We start from the raw sequence: 20,430 nt of genomic DNA, 5'->3' as shown, positions 1-20,430 counted from the left end.
GTGTTCCTGTTTTACGGCACGATTTCTGCCGGGATGCTGCGCGATCTCCGCTTCTCCGTTTAAACAACACTGAACCACCACTTACCCCAGCGCTAAATTTATCCCAACGCTTTTGTTACTCGAGAGACGGGGATAACGAGCGATGCTGGTGCGCCGTGCGTGCCGTTCCTCGCAGCGATTCTGCCGGTTTTAGCAGTCGGCTCGTGTTCGGCTCAAGGTACAGCGAGGAAAGCCTCCAGGGACCTCACCACGGTTTCGGCCCATCTTTGCTTTTCCTGCTGCGTATTTTTTTGCTCTACATTTTTTCTCGTGGAGCTGTTTTTGCGGCTGCAGCTCAGTACATGGTGTTAGGGCGGCGCTGATTAAAGATGCAGCTTGATTTATAGCCTGTCACAGCTGGCAAGTCTTTAACCCCTCTGTAGCTACAAGACGTTGGTTTATGCTAATAAGGAATGTGGGCTTTGATTTTTTTTTGGGGTTATATGCCTGTTTCTTCGGTGACCTATCAGCTCTGCACAATGAACGGATGCTCGAGTGTCAGAAATTCTGGCAATCCTCTGGCACCTTCTGATGCTTTTGTTTGCTTCTTAGTGCATAGTAGGTCTTGCTGTTCTGGATGCAACTGATTAACTTTGATGTAATTTTGGACGTTTTTATTCATTGACACCAGCACGTGGGAAGTACGGTGCATTGATGTCCAGGGGGTTCTAACGTTCTGTCGTATTCGGCAAACACTTCACATTGGCAGGTGAATTGGGTATTAAAATGCCTCATTAATTGGTGTTGACAATTTACTTATTGAGGAAACCAGAGCACCTGGATAAAACTCACGCGCGAGGGGGGATTTTTTTTTTTTAGCCCTAAGATGGAAACAGATGGCGATTAGTCCACTTGCTTTTTACTGCCTTCTCCTGGTGAGCCAGGGTATGGCACCTCGATACCCACGGAAAGGGCGTTTCACAACATTTTTGTGATTCACCAACCTTCACCTCCACAAGTGGTGGATTAGAGGCCACATGCATAGCGACCACCACCTGGCGAAAGACACTTAAACATTTTGTTGAAGTAATGCTACGCCTCTTTAGAAAACTTTTTTCATTTAGCGCTCTACATCGTCTAAGGTATATGGAGTTCTGTTCACATTTTTACACGGCATTGAAAAAAAAATGTGAGTTCATGTTAATGTTCTTTTAATATTATCTTTTCAAAAGTAATTATCTCCATATTGCAATACTAGTACAGTTCTTCAGTATTTTTTTATTAACTTAAATTTGTTTTGAAAAACAAAAACTCAAATTTCACAACCTCTCACGATAACTCAATGTTTTATGCCAATATTAAATAATTCACCCTCACATTTGTAAAGCTCCGTGAAATGTGTCTACATTAGAATGTTTTTTTTACTTTATCCTGAAGGTTTCACAGCATTCTAGATTTGAAGCTTTCGTGACTGCAAGGATTCATATTCTTAGTAATTTTGGTAAAGTCACGTAGGTAAAAAATTAAATCAAAATTTATAAAATAATGATTTTTATTACCTACGTGACTTTACCGAAAGAACTAAGAATATGTTATTATTTTATTAATTTTTATTTCATTTTTTACCTACGTGACTTTACCGAAAGAACTAAGAATATGTTTCACAGCATCACAGCCCCTAGTCACATTCGCTACACAGATGTGGAGCTCTCAAAGGTTAATTAGGATGGATTTTTGGCTAATGTGGCTGCCTATGCCATCAGTGTTCCACCACAGGGCCTAGACACATCATCCATACCAGTGGCCCTGCTGGAGTAGCTGCACATGGACAGAATCAGGACTGCCTAGCAGCACTCACTTGTCATGTTGCCACTTTACTTCAGCCAGAGCACTACCTTGTGCATGTGATACCTTTAGCTAGTAATTCTGTACAGCATCCTTCAGAATTGGGTTTTCAGCAATATTTTAACTAATTGTTGGCAGTAGACACATAGCCTCATCTGATGATTAACATCCCATTGCCAATGGATACTCTTGGACTAAAGTAATATTTATGCAGCAGCTACCCTGATGGATGAAAGCAGTTTGTAGGGCCCTTTATCCAGCAGTGGATTGATCATGGCTGATGATGATAAGCAGTTACCAGTCGGTTACAAGTTAACAAGAACAAATCTTGCCATACCACATGCACTAGGTACACAAGCATGGGGTCAGAGACAGACATTGTGGTGACAGGGTTTGGTGCAAATTGCCAGCTGGTGGTTTTGTCTCAGATAGGAGCCTCAATTAGTCTTTTCATGTTTTCAGTGTTTCACGGAACCCCGTAGCACGCTGCTCGACAGGTCCCTTGCTCCCAAGTTGCAACGCTCATTGAGATTCCATGTCCATATTCTTCTTATTTCATGATTTGGGAGGCTGCCAAATCCATTTGCTTTCTATCCACTTCTGACTTGTGATACATATTTTCCAAAAGTACCTTTTAAAGCGAACCGCAAAGTGCTTTGCTGAGATATACAAGCAGACCCAGCCATAGGGGCATAGAGCTTTGATGACAATTACATATTTGACAGTTTTTCCTCCTGCAATTGGATGGTACTGGGACGTGACCAGCTGAGCGTAAACACTTCACACGATGGTTTGTACAGAATTGGTTACTGACTTGCATATGTGGGAATTAAGTGGTCATTCAGAGTCTTAGCCAGAATTTTTTATAGACAGGCAGAGAAGACGATTGAAAGATGGCATAAAGTAGCATTGGGCTAAGAATAAACCGCTAAGCTGTTTTAAATCTAATGAAATGTTGTTAATTCTAAGTAAACATAATTTGCTGTTGACCTTACGGAACTTGAGCCATTAAATGTGTGCGATAATCAGGGGCACTTCATGATAAATGAGCATGGCCTTTGCAAGGGTATGTTTGGAATACAGGATTAGTGAAAACGGTCCTCTGTGTGTGTGTGTGTGCATGTGCAGGGGGTAGTTGCTTGTGGCTATAAGTTCAACCCTGGTGATCTTCGCTTTACCTCCTGGCTTTGTACCCAAGTACCAATTTGTAAAACAAGAATTACCTACCATTGTCCTCCCGTTTACAATGTAGCTTTTTTTCGTACACCATGAATAAAATTGTCATTCAAGATGGCACGATTGTTTCCGAAGGCAATTTTGCCTGGATTTACTCACCCGGATTGAGTACCCTGTGTCAACGCCACCGTTACAGAGGCAAATTGCAGCCAGCTCCAGTCCTGGCCTCAAGACGCCCTCACGTGCCATACCACCCACAGTCGGTGCCCACGAACAGCGTTTGACCCCAGCAAATTTAACCAAGCCAACAAGGCGATCTTTGTCCTTGTCTTTGGGTCCATGTCGCTGTGCTTTGCTGCCTGACTGCCTGCGCACATGTATTGAATTTAAGCCAGGCTTTAAAGGGGTTTGTTTTATGGGGCTGTCAGAAAACTGCTCACTGCCATGCTCGCACGCCTTTCTGCCTCCCATGTTCCTCCCGTCTGAATGTGTGCCCCTTCTGTGTGTCTAGCTGTCTCTCTGATTGGTCTGTCCGTCTGCCTCAATGTCAATTGATTACCACATTACCTCATCCTTCATGTACATCTCGAATCACTGCTGGATGAGGGCCTTCTCATGTCATGACCATACTTCACTATGCCGGAGCATAGACAGAGAAGCATAGAAGCACAGTGTAACAAAGGAATTTGTTGTACTGCCTTCCACAGCACACCACACAGCCCCACACTCTATAACAACATCATATCACATGACTTGTGACGTGGCCCACCAGTGCACACCAATTTACAACGCGGCCTGCTGAATTATATAGTTGGAAGAACCCTGCCGTAGAGTATTGTTGTAACCAATCCCATCTCACACCAACCCACCAGCACCTAATTTCCACTAGCTTAGCTGGTAAAAGCCTACACCATGTAGATTACCTTCCTGTTCCTTCAATGTCCACCCACCTCATTCACTTCTGCTTTTGACCTATTCACTGGAAATTAACCCAATCCGAATGACCTCCGATGATAAGAAGGTTTTGTACCTGAACAATGCTTGGATAGCTTGACCACCATGCACAAACAGATAGTTATAGGCTGTGGGGCTATGTGGTGTTAAGCGGAGGGCAGAAAAATCAATTTTCCTGTACTTCTGTGCTCCCATGTCGATGTTTCCCACCTTCACCAATCGACACGGACTAGGGTGTTGAAGTATGGTCAAATAAACTCCACAACCTGTACGGCATGGGAGGTGAGGCCGTCATGCAGCAGTGGATTATCAAAAGGACTGCACGTGTAAACTATTACTTCATAGTCCCTCTGCGTGCACACTTTCATATTCAATTTGTGATCGGTTATTACTGTGAGTTTATTTCTTTTGTTTGTGCATAAAAGGTAAAATTGCATGTTCTTCCTTTAAGTGTATTTCAAGGGTTTACAACTTTTGTTAAGAGGCTTGGCGCTTTGCTTCAGTTGACGTCAGTACTAAGATATCCTACTTAAGCTTTGTGTGGTGACCAATATGAATGCGAACATTTTTTTCCCATAAATAATCCACTGAAAAATGATTGCCTCCAATAGAGACACAATTGATGGCAGCATGTCCTGAGAATTAACGTGAGCCGTCATGTGTTACTGTGGGCAGTAGTGGCACATTGGTTCACACGCTGCGCTACAAAACAACATACATTTAATTCCAGGCCACTGTTAACATAATTGACGAGCGGTGTATAGGAAGTGGTCCTGGGCTCACATAGGTCAACTCGGCCACAGACGAGGACCCAGTGTGGTGTATACGCCTTGGCACTGGGGAGACGAAGGTGGTTGTGCGATGATGCTGGCCACACGAGTATCCTCTTATGCTTAGGTTTTTTCGGTAAAGTCACGTAGGTAAAAATTTAAATTAATAAAAGTAAAATAAAAATAAAATAAAAATCACGACGAAGTCTCCTTGGTCGGTCGTATCCTTAATAGGTGCTCACTCACAACACTCGTTCTAACAGCCTGTAAACTTGCATGGGGATTCTTTGTATGTGTGGGCTAATGCTGGTGTGTGCAGCCTACGTGTTAATGATTAGGTTTTTGAGATTGTGTCTGCAGTGTAATTGCCGTGTAAAGCTGCATCGGATTTTTGTTAGCAACGTTTACAAGATTCTCGCTGAATGTATTAACCCTGCGAGTAAGGATTACATCTTCCTATTCTTTAAGTGGTTTGCTGTTTTGTAGAATGTGAAACGTTTAAACGCATTTTCTCATCTTCGATTTATATTTGTGTTGCTTTTTTAAAAGCGCTACTATATAAATCAGGACCTCTTGTAATCTGAAAGAGATTTTTTTTTACCAAACTGGCTTTCATCAAGATGTCAGCTTTCATCAGTGCCAATATAAGCCTCTTGACACAAATGTTGATTGTCGAATATTTCCTTCATCGTTTACGTGTGTGTTCTTGGAGTCTTCTTTTTAAGGATTATAAGTTACAGTTATGCCAAATATTGTTTTTTTTTTCAGTAAAAATTTAGGCCGATTCTTTGTAACAAAGTCCTCGTTATTAAACATTGCCTACCCCATCAAGGCAGTGCGTTGCGCTGTGCTGTTGCGCGTGTACCAAGCCTGTATAACGCCCCATACACTCTGTGATTATACCGTTCACAGGGGGAGAGTCGGCTTGGGGAAAGCCCTTCAAGGATGAATTTAAGCCGAACCTCTGCCACCAGGGGCGTGGAGTGCTTAGCATGGCCAACTCTGGACCCAACAGCAATGGGTCCCAATTGTGAGTATTTATCTGAATAAACCTTGAACCTCAACTCACTAGGACACGACCCCTGCAGGCGATTTTAACGACAGTGTTGCCAGTTGAACAGCACAAACTACTCACTTTAGTGGGCAGCAGTGGTTAGTGCAGTAATATCGATTATTGTATTGTGCTATGATCTGACATCGATGCTTTCCACTTTCACCAATGCGCACTGACAACTTGATGACGTGTGGTCAGATAACCCCCACTAGCTTCGCAGGCCTCATCCAGCAGTGGATTGACAAAGAGGCCGTACAGCCACTTACAGGTGGCTTTATTGTTATTTATTAAGGAGTGCCAAACTTAATATTGTCCTGTTTTGGTCACCCATGTTTCATTCCATTAACATTCATGCATTCAGGGCATGTTATGTGCAAATGTTGAGCCTTTGTATAAATCTGTATGTTTTGCCAGAGACTTTATAAAAATGTGACATTCTACATTTGTAAAGCTGGTGAAAAAAATATTTGGAACCACATTTAAAAGTCTATCACCTGGAATGTTACTAATCGTGATAAATGCTGTTATGGATGTAATATGTTAAAGATAGTGGTTTATTTAATCCTTTGGGAAGACAATAGTGGTTCTGTACGAATTACATTGTGCATTGGTCTGGCCCAATGAGAACTGGCCCACATTGTTATTAAGGTGGATTCTTGAAGCTTTTACATATTCAGTGTTTCATATTCAAAGCCATTGTTAAAAAGTTGCATAGCATCGCATGGACCCAGATGGCATTTTATTCTTTTAGCAGCAGAAGCCGCAAACTTTCCCAAATTACAATTCCATCCTGGGTCACTGCACCGACTCAAGACCAGAAACAGAACGGCATGATCTTGAAGAGTTCGCCCGCGGCTTCACTTTGCTTGGGCTGAGTTTCTGGGGAATTCCAGGTGAAAATATTGGGGTTACGGCTCGCACACTCGCACGCAGTGAATCACGCTCGCACCAAACCACGCGGTAATTGACTCGAGTAGAGCCCAACCTCGGAAGCGCTTCCCTCTGCGCCAGAACCGTCACCGCTTGAAGCTTGACAAGCAGCGGGGCTGCTTGTGGGAGAAGGGCCGTAATCACGTGCGATGGGTCGATGTCTTCAATTTGCGCTTCCCACAGTGGAGTGATATCTGTTGACAGCTGCAGTAAATTGTGTTTTTGCCTTTTCCCTTTGCTTTCTGGCAAATTGCATATTGCCTATTTAGTTCTTGGCAGATGTTTATTTTTTTTGCCCCTTCATTTGAATCCATTTCAATGTAAATTTTCAAGGCTTTTTTCTTTTATTGGTCTCGGAAGCATTCGTTGATTGCGTTTTCTTTTCTTACATCGTATCTTTTCCAACAATCCTGTTCGGGTGTCCCCGTTTGGGATTATGCCTAATAAATGTGGGTCCAAATTACAAGAAAACCAATTAGTTCATGATGCAGTCATGGATTTCTAAACAGACGCAAGGAAATATGCAATCGCTGGACAATACAACCACCATTTGCTGCATCTGCACTAGCTGCAGAGACTGTAAAATATATTCGCTTTTCTCACATTGTGGAAACAGGACAGTTAACGTTGGGTTTAAAGTCATGAATAACACTGGTCAACAAAAATGTTTTGTTTTTTTCTGGCCTGGACTTTTGCAGCTGTTTCAGACTAATTTCAGGGTGCTGATTCCAAATCTGATCTCAGATTTGCTCTATCACATAATTTTTATGCTATCGGCATACCCCATTTTCATTGATTTTACCCACAATTAACTCTGTCACTTATGATTGCAAGTTGTTGCGAGTCAGTGACTGCTTTAGTGTTAAAATATGGTGCTGTATTTTTAGGATAGTGTGTTTATTATATCATTTAATGTAGATATCGACATTTATTAAATATTTTTCTTCAGCAGTTTTTATTGAAAATGCAATATTTGATATCTCAAAAACCTGATGTGATAGACAAAAACTGATGCCAGATTTGGAATCAGCACCCCATAATTACATTAAAATCGTTGGAATACCTTATGCCAGAAAAAGTGTGACCAGTGTAATCCTTGCTCCTCCCCCCCCCCCCCCATGTAATGCGTATCCTCGGAGTTATTTGACCATACTTGACCTCCGATTAGTGTGGTTGACTACATACGGTGTGAAAGAAGTTCAACAACATACATACACGCTAGTCAATGCACATTGGTGAAGGTGGGCACATGTATGTGGGAGCATAGAAGGACATAACATGAATGTATTTTCTGCACTGCCCTTTGCTGCCCACAATTTAACCCTGCAGCAGCCTATAAGAACCTACATTGGCATGGTGATCGCTGATCTCAGCACTATTCCTGTCCAAATCTCCTTTGCGTTTGAGATCTGATGAGTTCAGGCACATTCTTGGTGATTTGGTCATAGTATGAATTACACTGGTCAACAAAAAAAAAAATTTCTGGCCTGGATTTTTGCAGCTGTTTTAGACTAATTTCAGGGTGCTGATTCCAAATCTGATCTCAGATTTGCTCTATCACATAATTTTTATGCTATCGGCATACCCCATTTTCATTGATTTTACCCACAATTAACTCTGTCACTTATGATTGCAAGTTGTTGCGAGTCAGTGACTGCTTTAGTGTTAAAATATGGTGCTGTATTTTTAGGATAGTGTGTTTATAATATCATTTTATGTAGATATCCACCTTTTTTAAATATTTTTCTTCTGCAGTTTTTTTGAAAATGCAATATTTGATATCTCAAAATCCTGATGTGATAGACAAAAACTGATGCGAGATTTGGAATCAGCACCCCAAAATTACCTTAAAACCGTTGGAATTCCTTATGCCAGAAAAAGTGTGTTGACCAGTGTTATTATAACCCATGCACGGGTTTGTGTTGTGTTTCGATGGTCGGTTTAAACCCCGAGCGTGCATCTAACCGCTTTTCTTTTTCTAGCTTCATAACGTTCCGCTCCTGCACCCATCTGGACAGAAAACATGCTGTCTTCGGACGGTAAGTCCCCGACCCCCGTGTCCACCCAATCCTTGTGCCACTCTGTGCGACCTCTCAGCCTGCCTCTCAGCCTGCCTCTCAGCCTGCCTCTCAGCCTGCCTCTCAGCCTGCCTCTCGGCCGTCATTTTATTATTAGCAACCCGCCAGGGAAATCTTTTCTGTACATCTCCCTGTTGACGGGGCTGGGCCACGACAGCCGGCCAATTGGCCTGGTCCCTCTTGGGGATTTAGCAATCTGCAATCCGGTGAGTTCTGTTTCAGAGAAGCGGCCGCGACTCACAAACTGGGCATCTGTCACGTGGTGGCGACAAGTTAATTACGGGTGCAACTTGAGGGTGGGAAGATGCCACAGATGTTGGCCCAGATATGGCCAGCAGCGTCGCATTCATATGCTAATGGTTGTCTCCTGCCCTAGATTCATTGTTGTGCTCAGAGCTGCCAGGACTCTTTTTTTAAACTTTTTTTTACGTGTTTCAGTTCCAAGAAACGCTTTTATTATTCCTGTGATTTTTTTTCATTACATGCTGCTCTAATAGCACGTCTGCTGTCACCCCCTTTATATTGATGTCTTCCTATCTTTGGATTCAATCCATCTATCTTGTTTGTCTATTTTATGAACTCCTATATATCAATGCTGTGTATTGATTCTATCATTCCTTTATGGGCATCCTACATATATATCAACCCTATACGCTATATCCATAACGCAGCGTAAGTCATATGTATGCATTTCTTTATATCCTGTGTATCTGCCTTGTGTATCGTTAGGATCAGTCCTATATGTTTTTGCAATGTGCATGCATTATCTCCTGTGTATCACAACTATGTTATCTGTCTTGTACATGGAATATTATTTTTGTTAAATAGAAATCTATATTTTCTTTTGGCATGGCAGGAAGGCAGTTTAGTAACACTTGTGCCTCGCAGCAACAAACAGTACCCAAGTTAGATTCCCAACTCGGGTGCCTTTTTGCTTGGACTTTGTATGATCTCCCCTAATTGTGCAATGGGTTTCTTCCAGGTTTTACGGTTTCCTTTCATAGCGGATAAAGACAAACATACAGTATAACTGGTATTGGCCAAACATTGTAATGCTGAAAAGAATACTTTAAAATTACTCAATTGGGATTACACAGCAGCAAAATCCCCCCCCCCTGCCCCCCACTGCGAATACTTGGCAGGACCGTCCATGGCAAACAATGGTCACGAACCAGTCCTGGAACCTCCTTCCCTTCCTTCTTTAGCAACCCACACTGACCAGCGTGGTTAAGTAAGGTCAAAAACCCCCATGACCAATACAGCATCTTCTTCTTTAGTGCTGCCTAACGGCGTGTGCGACTTCACGATGATATTGGTCCCGGTCTAGCACGGCGTGTAGAGTTTGTGCTGTTGTTAATTGTAGCCATGTTTTGATGTTACTGAGCCATGTCGTTTTTGGTCGTCCTGGTCCTTTTTTCCCTTCGATTTTTCCTTCCAGGATTTGCTTTAATAGCTGGTATTTGTGGTCGTTTCGGGCAATGTGGCCTAGGTAGTAACACTTCCTGCTAATGATGGTCTTCAGCAGTTGCCTGTCAGTGCCCATATCTTGCAGAACTTGTGTATTGGTGGTTTTGGCTGTCCATGGGATTTTCAGCATTCTTCGATACAGCCACATCTCGAAAGCTTCGAGCCTTTTTGTTGCTGTTGTTGTCAGTGTCCACCTCTCTACTCCGTACAGCAAAATTGACCAGATGTAGCATTTCAGTGTACAGCATGGCGAGGCCTTAATCCAGCAGTGCGTTAACAAAGGGGTCCACACGGTTGTGCTACAGCAATTTGATTGTGCCGTTAACACTGCCTGTTGTGTGTCCACACTGAATTGCGAGTGTATCCGTTTCAATGTTCATTTTTTTGCGGTTTCCTTTTTCTAAGCAGTTCTTTTACAGTAGCCAGCAAAAGGCACACTCAGCTCCGTGTTGCATTCGCACTTTGTATGTTGAGCAGCTTTGTTGTGCAGTAATGCAGGTGCCACTTTGGAAAATGTACATCTCAGAATCACACTGCATGATAACGTGACAGAGACACGTTTTTCTCTTTTATGTTTTTCACCTTGTTTAGCTTTCCACCGTGGGCTTACAGTCGGATAATGCAATAAACCTACATGATTTTTTTTTGCAAAAGGCCCTTTTTAAACCTAAATTACATAGGAATACTTAAAGCAAAATGTATTATTAAAAAAATACTTTGACAAGACATGCAGATATTTATCCCAGACGATTTGACCATTTTACGTAAGTATCGTTGCCCAGTTCACATTTGTGGTTAGGTCCAACAGAGAATGCGAGTGGGACACCCTGCTCATCCTAACCCGTGGTAAATATTCAACGTCAATTGCGGACGCTTGCACGCGAGGCTTGCCCCCTACGAGGCTTGCCCCCTACGAGGCTTGACCCCCTACGAGGCTTGCCCCCTACGAGGCTTGCCCCCTACGAGGCTTGCCCCCTACGAGGCTTGCCCCCTACGAGGCTTGCCCCCTACGTGGCTTGCCCCCTACGAGGCTTGCCCCCTACGAGGCTTGCCCCCTACGAGGCTTGCCCCCTACGTGGCTTGCCCCCTACGAGGCTTGCCCCCTACGTGGCTTGCCCCCTACGAGGCTTGCCCCCTACGAGGCTTGCCCCCTACGAGGCTTGCCCCCTACGAGGCTTGCCCCCTACGAGGCTTGCCCATGGCCTCCGGCTTGGTTGCATACATTGAGCCTGCCAGGACAGCAGGCCCCACGTGCCATCACCTCACATCGGCGCCCGCAGCAGGTCTGATAAGCTGCCCTTTTTAAATCGCTGATCGTGGCCGGGAGGGAAAGGGTTGTGCCTGCCACATGAGAGCAGGCGGTAATTAGTTGAGCTCACATCTGCCCTCCCCTGATATTTACATCTCTGTTGTGATGCATTCAGGCTTGCTGTGCCGTGCTTGCCAATAATTACAGCTTTGTTTGGGTGGAACCCATCTAATTTCACGGTGTGATGTTGATGTGCAGTGATTGGTATTTTAAACTGTGTGTAATTTGTCTCTTCTGCTGGTGCCTCTTTGTGCCCTGTGAGGGATAGGGACTCGGGTGCTCATGCGTGCTCATGCGTGTGTGTCCATGCATGCGTGTGTGTGCGAAGCGATAGTATAGCAGTTAGCGCGCTATACTATGATACCTGTGACCCAAGTTCGATTTCCGCTCATGGCCAACACAAGTGACGAATATCTTTAACCAGTCCCGGGCCTCCCCTAGGTCGACTCGGCCTCAAATGAGTACCTAGTGCAGTGTTTAAACATCGCCACTCGGGAGACAAAGGCGGCCGGGTGTGGTTTTAGCCACCTTCCCCCTCGTGTGCTGTGCTGGCCTTCCATCGGTGCTCGCTAACAGCACTTGCCCAGAAAGTCTGTTTAGGCTATATATCTTTGTCTTTTCTTGTGGTAATGGAGAGCGGCAGAGCAGTGGTTAGCACATTGCGCTGTGAACCCAGTGACTGAAGTTCGATTCCCTGCCACGGTTAACGCCAGGGGGGAGTGATATCCGAACTAATATTCAGATATCACTAATATTCTTCGTGGCCCCTTTGAAGGTTGCACAATGTGCACGTGCCTGTCCTTAAAATATCAATGTGCCAAAATAACAATAAAAATATTCAACTGCTATGACATGTGGATCCGAATCATGGTCATTGATGAAGGAAATGAAGCTAAATCTGAAAAGTGCTCAAAGAAGCATAGCAGGATTCACGCTTGGAATTACATTGAGAGAAAGGACGATAAACAAATGGATTAGAGAACAAAGGCAGATTAAATCGATGATTCGAACTGTTAGGAAGAGTGAGCATGGGCAGGACCCATCACTTGAAGGTGTGATTGCCCGTAGTCAATAACAACGACAAAGTGGCAGCCAAGAGAGATGGAACGCGTCCAAGCAGATAACCTGCCGAAAAGATGGAGCGATTACATCGGCACGTGTGTAGGTGCTGCTAGGTGGGAATTGCTACATTGCAGGATCGTGAGAGGTGGTGGTGGCTTAGGGAGGCTTTCATCCAGCAGGAGACTAATTATGGCTGATGATGATGTGCCTGTCCTGTATGGCTAAACTGTAAACAAAGCTGTATTTAGGTCGGGTAAAGGCACACTAATTACGGGTTTTGAAACAACCTGATTGTCAACAGGTGTTCCCATTTACACCAAGCCATGCACTGTGGACGAGGTATCCAAAGTGCCCTAATGGAAGCCTACTTAAGCGCGTGATTATGTGTAGAGATTTCTTTCTGACTGACACGTGATCGCCGCGTATTTCCCCACGCGTGTTTACATGCCGGCCATTTGCGCTTCATTAAAAACTCCCAGAGTGGTCGTGCACACCGGCTTAATATTCAGATATTGAAGCTGTTTGATCGTTTGCAATGGGCAACATTTTAATTGTTAATCATTGTGAAGTCAAATTAGTAAGACCCTAATAAATCACAGCGCGAAAAATGTTGCCAGCCAACTGAATTTGTTTTTTTTATCAAACCTGTTTTTAGTTATGGTCCATTGAATGTATAATTGTATATTTAAATGGCTTTATATATACATAATTTTTTTTAAAAATGTCAATTGCTGAACTATGTCGTTTAATAACCTATGCCATGGTGTTTTACGCAGTGTTTTTAAATTAAAGATTTTACGTTAAGCGTTAAATTGAAATTATAGAAAATAATATTCCAATAAACGCGATGAAGGGGTGTGAAGAGAAATCGGCTGTTGCGACGCGCGCTCGCTGCTCGGAAAGCGTGCCACGAATAGGGTTTCCATGGCAACCACTGCTTGCCATGGTTGCCATGGCAAACAGTGGTTGCCATGGCGTGGGTACCGGGAGGGTGTGTTGCCGTGACGGCGGTGGTGCGGTGCGCTGCAGGGCCTGTGGGCCGAGGGAGTGGGTTGGCGGACGGAGTGAGGGGCAAGGAGCGGCAGCTGCCCACCGTGACACACTGTTTCGTGAACTCTTGGCCCCTGTTTTTTTTTTCGGCAAAAAGAGCCTCCGCTAGATGGAGCTCTCGAGAGCCCCTCTAGACGTTATTTGGCCTACTCTTCCACAGTGGCCAGACAATTCGGTAAGAGGTGGGGAGTACCCACACTTTGCCCACATTAAACGTCACCTGCTGATTGACTCTCTGTGGCGTACCCATTCAGTTTAGATTTGAAGCTTTCGTGACTGTAAGGATTCATACTCTAGGTTTTTTCCGGTAAAGTCACGTAGGTAAAAATAAATTATAAAAATAATACAAATGATAATAGAAATAAAATAATAAATCACGACGTTTCGGAGGCAACATAACAGACACTTGTGTTGCCCCCGAAACGTCGTGATTTATTCTTTAATTTCTATTATCATTTGTATTATTTTCATTATTTATTTTTACCTACGTGACTTTACCGAAAAAACCTAAGAGTATGTACCCATTAATTTGTTCGTTACCTGCCATGATCTATTTCTCCACTGCTGGATTGAGTCCTTGTTAAGGCACCCCCATCTTTTATGGTCATGCGATCCACCTCGCTCCAACGCACGTGCTGATTTCATCGCTCTGTCTCTGCAGTGGACACTCCATCATGAGTGGCGTGTTCTGTTAATCCCGCTTATTTTGTTTACCGGTCAGTATGGCAACAGGTGCAAGTACATAGCTTATTTGGGCTGTTTGCTTCAAAACATCCTATGGTATCGAATTACATGCTAATTCCTACTAATTGTTGAATATTCTCTAACATAAATACACTTTTATTTATATATATATAGTCTGTACGTACGAGGAGTGTTATAGATTCATATTTAAACATTCACTAATTGGCTGAAAAAATATTTATAGAGGACTGCAGATCTTGGGGAATTATTGGCGCCGGCTCACCACCTTGCAAGCTTGTCTGTGGTTTCTGAACAATAGTGAGAGATGCAATTTATATGAACGACGTTATATAAAAGTAAAATCAAATAATTATAATCCGGTTATACAATCCGTAGCCATATATGGGGCTTTAAAATGCACATAGAGTTTCCGTAGGCGTGAAATTTGTAATCCAATTTTCAAAACACCTTGTCCTGAGACGGTTGAAGGCGCTCCCTATGATCCGCTACCGTAGACTGATCCATGTAAAATTGCTTCCAATAACGATCTGGTGTTTTTTACTTATTTAATTTTAACCACCTTGGCAAACACTTTGATGTGAATAATTGTAATGTTTCGCCGCCGATTGTTCACATTCCTATCGTGACGTTCACTCTGACCTGTGCACGTCCGCCAATATTGTCAAAAACATTTCATTCCGAAAAGCAGAAGCAATTTTAAACCACTTATTTTATCAAGTGTACTTTTAACATTGGCAGAGCGCAGAAAAAAACACAGCACTTCGTGCCATTTTCTGAATTAACACTTGACAGATGAAATACTTGAGGTGCTCTTGTAAAAAAAATAAACACTGCAATTCATTTCTGTCCTTACATTGACTTTTTGTCACTCTGAACACTAATCACGGCACCACAGGTGGCAAAGAGCGACACTCCATGTGGCACAAATAGGTTGGTGGTTGAAATGTCACACATTTTTCAGCTTCTGGGGTGTTTGAGTCTGAAATGTTAAGTATCTGTCAAGGACTCAAAGGTGTTTGGTCACACACTGTGACACAATTACAGCCGTGCACGCTGACGTCGTTTCAGCCGGCTTGTTACCCTGTAAAGTTAACTCAGCCCGAAATTCGTGCAAACTTGCATAGTATATAGTCAGGCGTGCGTGGTGCCGTGGCTCCACCACTGCAAATGATGGCCCCGTTCACCAAAATATGCTTCATCGTAAGAGACTACGCAGCGGAATAATGGGGCCTTTGTTTGCCGCGTATGTGTGTACGTACATTGAACTTTTAACGCACCGTACATAGCTAACCGTGCTAATCGGAGGTGCGGGGGAAGGACAACAAACTAAACACAAAATCAGTTATAAAAAAAAAAGTTTTTAATCTCCATTTAAAAGTGCATAGCTCCAGTAGCTTCCTAATATCGGAAGTGAAGGAGCATTCCAGACGGCCACAGAGGCGCATTTGAAAGAACGCATTGCAGTCATCGTCTTTGTTCGATGGCTAGCCAAAATGCGCTGCGAGGGTGACCTGAGTTTGCTTGTGTGTTCGTTTATATCATAGTATGATTGGAGGTATGGAAGTCCTGCATGCCATCGAGAAGATAGAGGCCAACCCCAAGACTGATCGCCCGGAGGTAGGTGACCGAATCCTTTTCGACTCGTTGATATTTCACTCCCGTTGTGACGAGCATTCTAGAGACACGAGCATATCTGTGCAGACTTTGTATCCTTGTTAACTTGAATTCTCGAGTCCCAGAAATGTACAGCGTGTGCTTGAAGGGTGACTCAGTCTTCCACTTAATGCTCCTATCTTGAAAACAGCACGTTCTTTTGCTTCGCTGGCGTTCTGCAGAGCATCACCGTGGTCCAGTCACCTGCCGGGAAAAATATAAACGAGCACTCAAATTAAAATTTAGCGTAAACGAATTAGGTGTATACAATATTCCTTGTTGTCCGTTTTACTCGGTTGTAGAGGTTATGAACAAAAACGACTCGGTCATCACCTGGTGCACATCAAGGTGCAGGTTTTCAAGATCCACCCATGAGTGCAACTTAAATAAGCGGATGATATTTCTCCTTCACATATCTGTTCCTCCACACCAAAATTTGTTTTTCACTTCCTCTCAACCGCGCAAGGCCTGCTGAAAGTGCATTATTTCAGAAGCATTGGTGCACAAACAAACTCTCGACTGGTTTTAACCTACAGTGTCTCATCGGCAGTCGAGCTTGCTTGACCCAATCCTGGTGAACTGTCAGATGTTACAGGCAAGGACCATCTCTTAAAGATATGGGTCTAAGTTCGATGGAAATGTATTATTATTTTTACCATACGTACCCCACTGAGAGTGGTAACCGTGTGTGAGCGGGGCGTAATCTACACTGAAGGGAAGCCGGGTTGCGGCTAGAAGGCTCTTAACCATGGTGCTTTGTATTTGTGTCCCTGTATTTACTCCCAGAAAGAAATCAAGATTGAGAAAATGACCGTCCTTGTGAATCCTTTTGAGGAAGGCGATGCACTCGTGAGTACACTAAATAACAGGATAAAATGTACAAACATTGAGTGGGTAAATGACGGCGCATAAGTAGCAATTCCAAGCATGGAAATTAGCCTGGATTCCGTTGAGGTGTTGAATAACGGGGGTTGAACCGCAGCTGTTTTTTTACAATTACACTTGACAATGTATATTTATTGGAATTATTACGATTGCAAAAAACGTAAAAAAAAGAGAGCATTTTGGCTGTTTGTTCGTATGCTTCGACTGTTTTGCCGGATTTTATAATAAAAAACGCTCAACAGCGATGTGGGAAGACTTGCGCTGTACCACCAGTGAGAAGCGTGAAACGGCCGTCCCGTTTCAACCACTGCAGAGTTAATGTCTACCCAGCTCTCCATCGCGATGGTTTAAAAACAGCTTGGATTTTTCTGAGAAACTTGTTTTTCCACCCCCGTACAGTTGGCAGCTGATCGGCAGAAGGCTCTGGAAGAGGACGAGGAGCTGGAGAAATCTCGCCTGCCGATCGTCCGCAAGCCCGTAGCCAACCCCCAGCCCAAGACCTATCGCTCCGGCATCGGCAAATACATCGACATGGCCGCCGTGTGAGCACTTATTTTATTGACATTTTTGTTTTTACTTTTACCGGGTAAGACCCACTGAGCTATATAGCTCTTTTTCAGAAGCGACCTGGCCACAAATGATAACTCAGCGAAGTGCCTGATCATCTGGAAATTTATCGCAGCCCAATAATATAAACGCACGTTTCTAAATGTGGAGGAAAAAAACCAGAGGACCCGTAGAAAAATACACGCGACCACGGGGAGAACACGCAAACTCTAAATTTGCAGGCGTTAGGGTCGGCATGGAACCCATGACCTGCATTTACCACGCCATCCATGTCGATAATAGGTGCTACAGCAACATCTACAGCAATTATAGCTATATTTGCTGCCCCTATTCAGTGCAATCATTGTTGTGTGCTACATGTGAGCGGATGATATTTCATTTCACTGTCAACATCGTTCAGCGTGATAGCGCCCCTTGTAAAACAAATGCTTGCGAACAGGTCGTGAAAATATACTTTCCTCATTGCTCTTGCTGTGCGCTTAGGGTCAACCGTGGGTGAACTAACGCAGCCTTGAATTTAGAGTAGTTCAGGCAAATGTGTTGTTGCTGCCGCCGCCGCTGCCGTTACAGGAAAGAATGTGACTTGCTGACTTTAAAATATCACACTGTTCAAGCTTAGCAGCAAGGGTTGGATGATTCACCCTTCCACTCCTGCCCCGCCCATTCGAAATACTGTCTCGATTGAGAGTCACGATCAAATACAATTAATTCTAGATTAGAAGCTTTCGTGACTGCAAGGATTCATATTCTTAGGTTTTTTCGGTAAAGTCACGTAGGTAAAAAATTAAAATTAATAAAAGTAAGAATACAAATACAATTAGTTTGCTTTACTTTGCGATGAATGGGTTAGTGCGTCTCGTAGCCGCAAGGGTATCTCTAACAAATTACTCAAGGAATGTAGATTTTTGCACGCTTGATGCATATATCATGAGCTTAACAATCTACTTGGAAATATAAAAATACGTAAAAAGTTATATTTCTAGTTATCGCATCTCAGCATTGCTCACCTGTGACCACTTGTTCGTCTGTTTTCTTTGCAGGAAGCGCCGTACGGATGAAGAGAGCGTCGCATCCAGCAGTGGAGCCGCGGGGCCATCGTCTGCGAAGAAACTCAAGACCAGCTCATCGCGTTAGACGAGCAGCAGTGTGTAGCAGGCTTGTTGTGGGCATCAACGGCAAGTGCCAGTGGTATTTCACGTAATTTGTGTCGATTAAGAGCATTATTCTCCGTTCATTATTTCCGCCTCTCATAAGGCACCATGGCAAGATGGATGATCTACAATGGCTGCGGGGTGTTTGTGGGGAAAAATGGACCCCTTTGTGCATTTGCATGAGTGAGAACAGCCGTACAGAGGGACAATTTGTGCACACTCACGTCAAGGTGATAACAGAAACACGTGATGGCAGTGGCCCTTCTCCGCACCGCACATGATGGAAGTATTCAATTACAGAGCTACTGGTTTTCATGTTTTAACCTAACGGAAATGGATTTCACTGATGCAGACTACTCCCTTTGTGAAAGGCATGAAAGGCAAAAGCCAGAGCAGTTCAGAGGTGGCAGCCACGTGCTTAGGAGACAGGTGACACGGGCGATCACACGACAACGCCGCCCACAAGAAAAGGACCAGCACTGCACTTGATAATCCTTCACCAATGTATCAGCGCGCTCCTCCTGACACACGAACATGACCCACCAGCGTCTGGAAGGGTCAGAGGTTGAACCTTGGCAGAGTGTCCACAACCACTTAGCAGTTCCACCAGATGACGACTGCCTGGGCTGCCCTCTCGGTGGGGCAGATTCTATCTCCAGGCTGGCGAGTTCTCGTCACGCCACCGTGTGCGGCAGGCCGATGTCACGCTGGGATGTACATTACTTTGACATACGTCTTGTGCCCAGCCTCATTTGCCCGATGGACAATGTAGATGGGGGGGTAGGGGGGTGCTGAGCAGGGTCATTGTAGTTGGTGATTGATCGTGTAGATGCGTGGTGTGGTTGGTAAGGATGCTAGCGAGTCGTATGATCTCATGGCTTTTAGGAGAGAGCTAGCAGTTGGTCCAAATACAAGAAGCCTTAGCCTGGGTTTAGCATGGCCTTGTGTCCTCTGCCACTTTTTGTAACTGCAGTGTAGATATTAATTGTATCTTTTTTATTTCTCTCACCCTCACCTGCCTCTGCCGTTCTTTGTCACCTTTTATTACTTTATATTGTGAAATAAAATCTTATCCACAACTCTTGAGTCGGTTCTTTTTTTTTAAAAAGAGACAGCTATGAAAATGATGGTTGGCCATTTACCACCAGTTTGTTTCTAGTCTTGAACCAAGCTGAGCCTTGTTTTGAACATAAACTCTGAAACAACAACAATGTGCCAAGGGGTCCACATTGAATTGGCTGCTCGAGTCGTTCACTTAAAATATATAACGAATGTTTCTACCGCACTGTAAAAAACAGAACCCCTCTAATCTGTTGTGATATGGGGGGACTGATTTCACAGATCCTATTCGTGAATCTATTCCACATCCGTGGAATTAACAGGATGAATTTGCCACTCATCTCTCCTTGTGCCTATCCGAGCAATACACGGAGAAACAGACACACGGAGAAACACGGACAGCAACGGAGATACAGAGGGAGCAAAGACGGACACGGAGACAAAAGATAATTTCCATAAGTGGTCTTGAGCAGGATATCTAGAAGGGATGATGGAGAATGGTCAAGAGTAACAACGGAGTGGCAGCCAAGGAATGGAACGTGTTCAAGAGTGTCCACCGAGTTGGTGGAGTGATGAAATCGGTTCATGTGCAGACGGTTAGATGTATTGTTGTGCTGCAACATCTTTGAGAGGTTTCCTGGGACAGGCCTTACAGGTGAGAAGGGTGCGTGGTGGGCTGGACCTCTTCGCCACTTTCACGAGCCCTGCTTGAGTTGAATCGCTCGGTATCGTGCAA

The 20,430-nt window shown here is 44.0% G+C and overlaps 1 protein-coding gene across 1 annotated transcript in view; it reads left to right on the top strand.

Annotated features, from left to right (window-relative positions):
• The window catches only part of PPIL2 (peptidylprolyl isomerase like 2), a 47,364-nt gene extending 27,650 nt beyond the window's left edge, over positions 1 to 19,714 (top strand). Inside the window, exons 15-20 of the mRNA XM_061561407.1 lie at positions 5,637 to 5,754; positions 8,691 to 8,747; positions 15,924 to 15,996; positions 16,819 to 16,881; positions 17,317 to 17,459; positions 18,525 to 19,714. Coding sequence (XP_061417391.1) covers positions 5,637 to 5,754; positions 8,691 to 8,747; positions 15,924 to 15,996; positions 16,819 to 16,881; positions 17,317 to 17,459; positions 18,525 to 18,618 — 548 coding nt within the window. The 3' untranslated portion in view covers positions 18,619 to 19,714. The remainder of the gene's footprint in view (positions 1 to 5,636; positions 5,755 to 8,690; positions 8,748 to 15,923; positions 15,997 to 16,818; positions 16,882 to 17,316; positions 17,460 to 18,524) is intronic.
• Positions 19,715 to 20,430: the final 716 nt, after the last annotated feature.

This window comes from Lethenteron reissneri, chromosome 27, assembly GCF_015708825.2.
Source record: "Lethenteron reissneri isolate LAM-NWPU_2019-01 chromosome 27, ASM1570882v1, whole genome shotgun sequence".
In the NCBI taxonomy this organism is placed as follows: domain Eukaryota; kingdom Metazoa; phylum Chordata; class Hyperoartia; order Petromyzontiformes; family Petromyzontidae; genus Lethenteron; species Lethenteron reissneri.
This window is presented reverse-complemented; position numbering and strand designations above follow the sequence as displayed.